We start from the raw sequence: 4,742 nt of genomic DNA on the forward strand, positions 1-4,742 counted from the left end.
AGCTGCAGGGTATTTCTACCTTCAATTTTGCCACCGCATTTTTATATCATATTGCATTCCTATTTCAGGCGATACCGATACACCGCGTATCGGCAATTCGTGCGGTGGGTCTGGCATCGCCTTGGCAGAAGAAAGCGGGTCGTCCTTCCGAGCTGCGTTGTGTGCGCAGTGCGTGCACAATTTATTTCAGAAGACTACTCTGGTTTTAAGTATCCGGAGTACTAGTATATCATTTCAATAAAGGCAAACAACTTGTTCCACTTGATTTATTTCTGTGGGCATGGCAGCCTGTGTCCTGGTAATATGCAAAACACGCTGTATCACCAGCACAATAGTCGGAAAACAACACTTATTCTAACAATGAGTGCGAAAAAAAAAGAGGCAAAGGCCGTGGTTGCTAACGTAAAAATAACAAAACAGAAAGAGTTGCCAAGCCTGCACATGTAGCAATGAATACATTCTCCAAATTTCTGAAAGGATGCAGTCGTTTTGACCTCACGGACTATGTAAGAAGCGAACAGGAACCTGAAAGACGGCACTAAACTGACATCCTTAGCTGCTCAATGTCCTTGCTGACGAGCCAGTACATCATTAGAACTGCACGTTCAACAACACCCAGTCTCAAGAAGTGGGGTACACGGCATAGCTATGCACGAAAAGAACACTTATTCTGACAATGAGTGCGAAAAAAAAGAGGCAAAGGCCGTGGTTGCTAACGTAAAAATAACAAAACAGAAAGAGTTGCCAAGCCTGCACGTGTAGCAATGAATACATTCTCCAAATTTCTGAAAGGATGCAGTCGTCTTGACCTCACGGTATGTAAGAAGCGAACAGGAACCTGAAAGACGGCATTAAACTGACATCCTTAGCTGCTCAATGTCCTCGCTGACGAGCTAGTACATCATTAGAACTGCACGTTCAACAACACCCAGTCTCAAGAAGTGGGGTGCACGGCATAGCTATGCACGAAAAGAACATTATTCTGATAATGAGTGCGAAAAAAAAAGAAAGAGGCAGAGGTCGTGGTCGCTAACGTGTACTGTACAATGTCAGTGCACGTTAAAGAACACCAAATGTGTATTTCTGATTAAATATTATGCCTAAGGGCAGACTTTCGAAAAAAAAAGAACACCAAATGGTCGAAATTCCCAGAGTTCTCCACTACGGTGTCCCTCATAATCCTATCATGGTTTTGGGATGTAAAACCCCAGGTATTCCTATTATTCTGGTGGTACTACAGAATCCGCAATTGGACATATTTAGGGCTATGCATGACGATGCGACCGCTTGCCATCTAGGGTTCATCAGAATGTTGAAGCAGAAACGGGAGCGCCTTTACAGGCCCAGAATGGGGGAGACAGTCTATCACTATGTCGCTAGTTGCAAACAGTGTCAGCAATATCAGCTTGGCAGGAGAAGACGAAGATGTCAGCTGGCTTTCAGTTGCCTGCGAAACGTGACTTGTGGGCTTCGACAATGGCCACCTTGTCGACTGGCCCAAAGGCAGCTGACAAGTGTGGTGGCTGTGGCGTGGCATCCGTTCCACCTTTACTGCCACAAGCAAGCAGCTCCTCGACAGCCGACAGAAGATGGTTCACGTAGGCTGCATATAGATGACAAATAATGGTTACATTAGTGTAAACACTGGTTGTTTCATGCGTAGTTGTCTTCGAGCTCACGTTAGAGTTTTTATTGTAACAGCCTGGATAGGAGGCAACATATAGCATAGATGAAGAAGCTCACTTTTTTACGTGCTTGCCACCAGCTGGAAGCCCTAACATCTTTTTTTAATTCATGGTGGCAAGCTAAACTTCAAGTAGCCCTCTTTATTAAGAAGTAAGATTTTATAGAAAAATCTTGAAGTTTGATGTACACACCATAAGTGGGCAGTTCTCTGATGGGACAAGCAACAGGCTCGCCTCCCCTCGCCTTTGGATGCTTTATCTGCCATCGCAGATCCCCTTTCTTCGTTGCTGCCTGCATTCTTCCCGAATTTTCATTGTAATGAAGGGCGGAAAGCAGACACCTGCACATCATAATGCATTCATTAGTGGTGCTTTAGTGGACTTAAGAATTCAAGGAAAGAAAACATTCAGGTTAGTTTGTTGGCTGTTCTACATGTATGTACAATGCTAAGTCAAACATGCGCACAAATTAGAAGCAGCATGGACACACTGTGATTCCACACATTATTTGTCCATGTTTTGCTTTGCATTGTATGTACACTTAGAATCAGCAACATCACATCATCATGTGTGAAAGGCACATATGCCAGAGCTGACTGCTCAAAGTAATTAAAAACACTAATATACAGGCACACTCTGATATTATTAAATGCACAGCAGTTCATAGCAAACCAAAGGCATTCTGACCACTTCTTTTCATTCATCCGTCCATCTGTGTTGGCGCTGTCATGGTCGTCTCCTTAGCTTGGTGTATACCAACATAGGCATGGGACGATGTGAATGTATGAAATGACAGGTCATGACACGAATAATGTGACGTCCCTGTTGCCTACAGCATGAAATCCTATCCAGCAGTCACGGTACATACCCGCACACGGCAGCCCGTGGTATGCGTGTATGCACCACAGGTGATTCACAGTTTATATCAACCCAGACTTTCTAAATCTTAACATGATGGTGTGAAGTAGCCCATTTCACACACACACAAAAAATGCGGTGCCGGTATCGGCGGCATTGATGATATGTGAAATATTTTAGTGGAAACAAAGAATAAAAATCATGCCTCGACCCAGAATCAAATGCAGACATTATCATGATAGCCAAGTATTGTACCACTGAGCCATGTCAGTGCTTCAAACTGTTTCGAAAAAAGACCCTATACAAGCGTCACGTGAGAACGATGGCAATTGCTGTGGCAGTGTTGGCTCTCCGCTTTTATGTTTATGTGATAAACGTTACATATTATGACTCCGCAAGCTACAGCCAAGCATTCCACGCCTACTACCACTACTTATGATGTGCACATCATTGTACCGCAGTGTGCACTTCATGGGGATGAAAGTGCAGGCAAGTACTAAATTTACATGACGACGTCAATCCACCTCGAAACGCTTGGCTCAAAGGAAAAAAATCTAGCACAGGCTGCTACTTTCCGACTGTTTTGCATGAAATTGATTCCCACAATAGATGGTATCTGGCAGACTTCTGGTATTACGAACACTGACTCTGCAAATTTTCAATGCAGTATTTGTAAAAGTTCAGCGTCATACATCAGGTCTGCAGTGACAAGATGTTTGCGACAACATTTTGTGTGTAATTTATATGTAGCCTGCAGCTGTATGGGTGCGAATAATAATAGTATCACAGCAATATAGGTAAATGAGTTAGTGTACACTGCATAGGTATAGAGAAAAATACAAAACAATAAGCACTTCTTAGATTTGCACATATTTCACAGCTTGAATTATATGTTCCTCATATGTACTTCTTGCAAAGAACGTACCTGGCCAGCTGCCCTTGATGCGAAAATGCATAGCATTTTGGAGCGAACCTGTTTATTATGGAGTGGAATGACTCCACGCCAAATGTCTGAAAATTGGGCGACACCTGTCTGATGTCATCCAAAAGCCGTTTGCTTGTGACAATGGCATGTAGCCTGTCATAAGCATCCGTGCCTGAAAACAATTAGAAACACAAGACTGGTTGTTACATTAAGAATTGTGAAAAAAAATGAAATTCAAAGAAAAGCGAATGCTGTTTGTGGAATGTTTTTATGTGCTGTCCTTATTGCAGGTTCTTTTTCTTAGTGCCAGTCCACTGGCTCAAGTAATCATTTTGCACCTATTATTTCTAAAACTTTATGAAAGGAATATTCGGATAGATGATACCTGGCAAGATCCACTTCCTTCGTTCCAGCTCCCCATGCTTGCACTCCGGGTACAGCAGGCCGTGTCCAGTGTGCTTGTCCTGGATGTGATTCAGGAGGGAGAGCCACACAGCTATGGCAAGATCCCCATTGCCCTTTCCAACTCCGACGGCGAAGTAGAGATGTGCTATGATAGACCGCCTCCAGAGGCCAATCAATTCGCAGCCTCGGTGCTTGCCAGCAGCGATAAGCTGCTTTTTGACGCCTGCATGAAAGAGAGATAATGAGTTTGCTACAAAGAGGTGGTTTTAAAACAGTTATAAACCTTGAAGCCTGACCTTTGCTGACATGCCATGCATCAAAAAGATGGAGCAGAGGAGGCTGGTGTGTCCTTAAGTACTTCCGCACTTGTGGATGGCGGTCCGTCACGATCTCAAGCACTGCGATTCCACTGTCATGGAGGTTTTTTATTGTTCTTTTCAGCCCTTCCAACTCCATATGGCCACTGGAGGCTACTTCATTTGACTGCAGAAAAAAAACTTAAATGCAGTTTAGCTGTTTTAAAGGCCAAATGGCAAGCTCTCATTACCTGAACAAGCTCAACATCGATTATTTTATTGATGGACGTCTCCAACAATGAGTAGGTGCCGTACTTGGCACAGTATCCGGGGGAGTCGCTTCGGCTGTCCCCTGCAAGCCTCGCTCCTGTTGGCTTTAGCTGCTGATGCAATGCCATCTTCTCTTTCTCCCAAACCTGTGGCAAGAATGGATTGTAATGGAAGTTGTTTGTAACTCCGTCATCTAAGGTGCCTACATGTTCGAAACAGTTACAAAAAATATATTTGATTGCTCCAGTTTTGTACACATTTTCTGCAGGAGCTAGAGCATGCAGGCAGTGCACATGCAAACTG

General features: G+C 43.7%; 1 protein-coding gene across 1 annotated transcript; it reads right to left on the reverse strand.

Moving 5' to 3' along the window:
- Window positions 1-3,642: 3,642 nt before the first annotated feature.
- LOC119383676 (uncharacterized) lies at window positions 3,643-4,426 on the reverse strand. Its single transcript, XM_049412616.1, has 2 exons — window positions 4,170-4,426; window positions 3,643-4,096 (listed from the first exon to the last, which is right to left on the reverse strand). The coding sequence occupies exons 1-2, from the start codon at window positions 4,327-4,329 to the stop codon at window positions 3,816-3,818; spliced, it is 441 nt and encodes a 146-aa protein (XP_049268573.1). The 5' UTR covers window positions 4,330-4,426; the 3' UTR covers window positions 3,643-3,815.
- Between the last annotated feature and the right edge of the window lie 316 nt (window positions 4,427-4,742).

Source organism: Rhipicephalus sanguineus, chromosome 2 (genome assembly GCF_013339695.2).
Source record: "Rhipicephalus sanguineus isolate Rsan-2018 chromosome 2, BIME_Rsan_1.4, whole genome shotgun sequence".
NCBI lineage: Eukaryota > Metazoa > Arthropoda > Arachnida > Ixodida > Ixodidae > Rhipicephalus > Rhipicephalus sanguineus.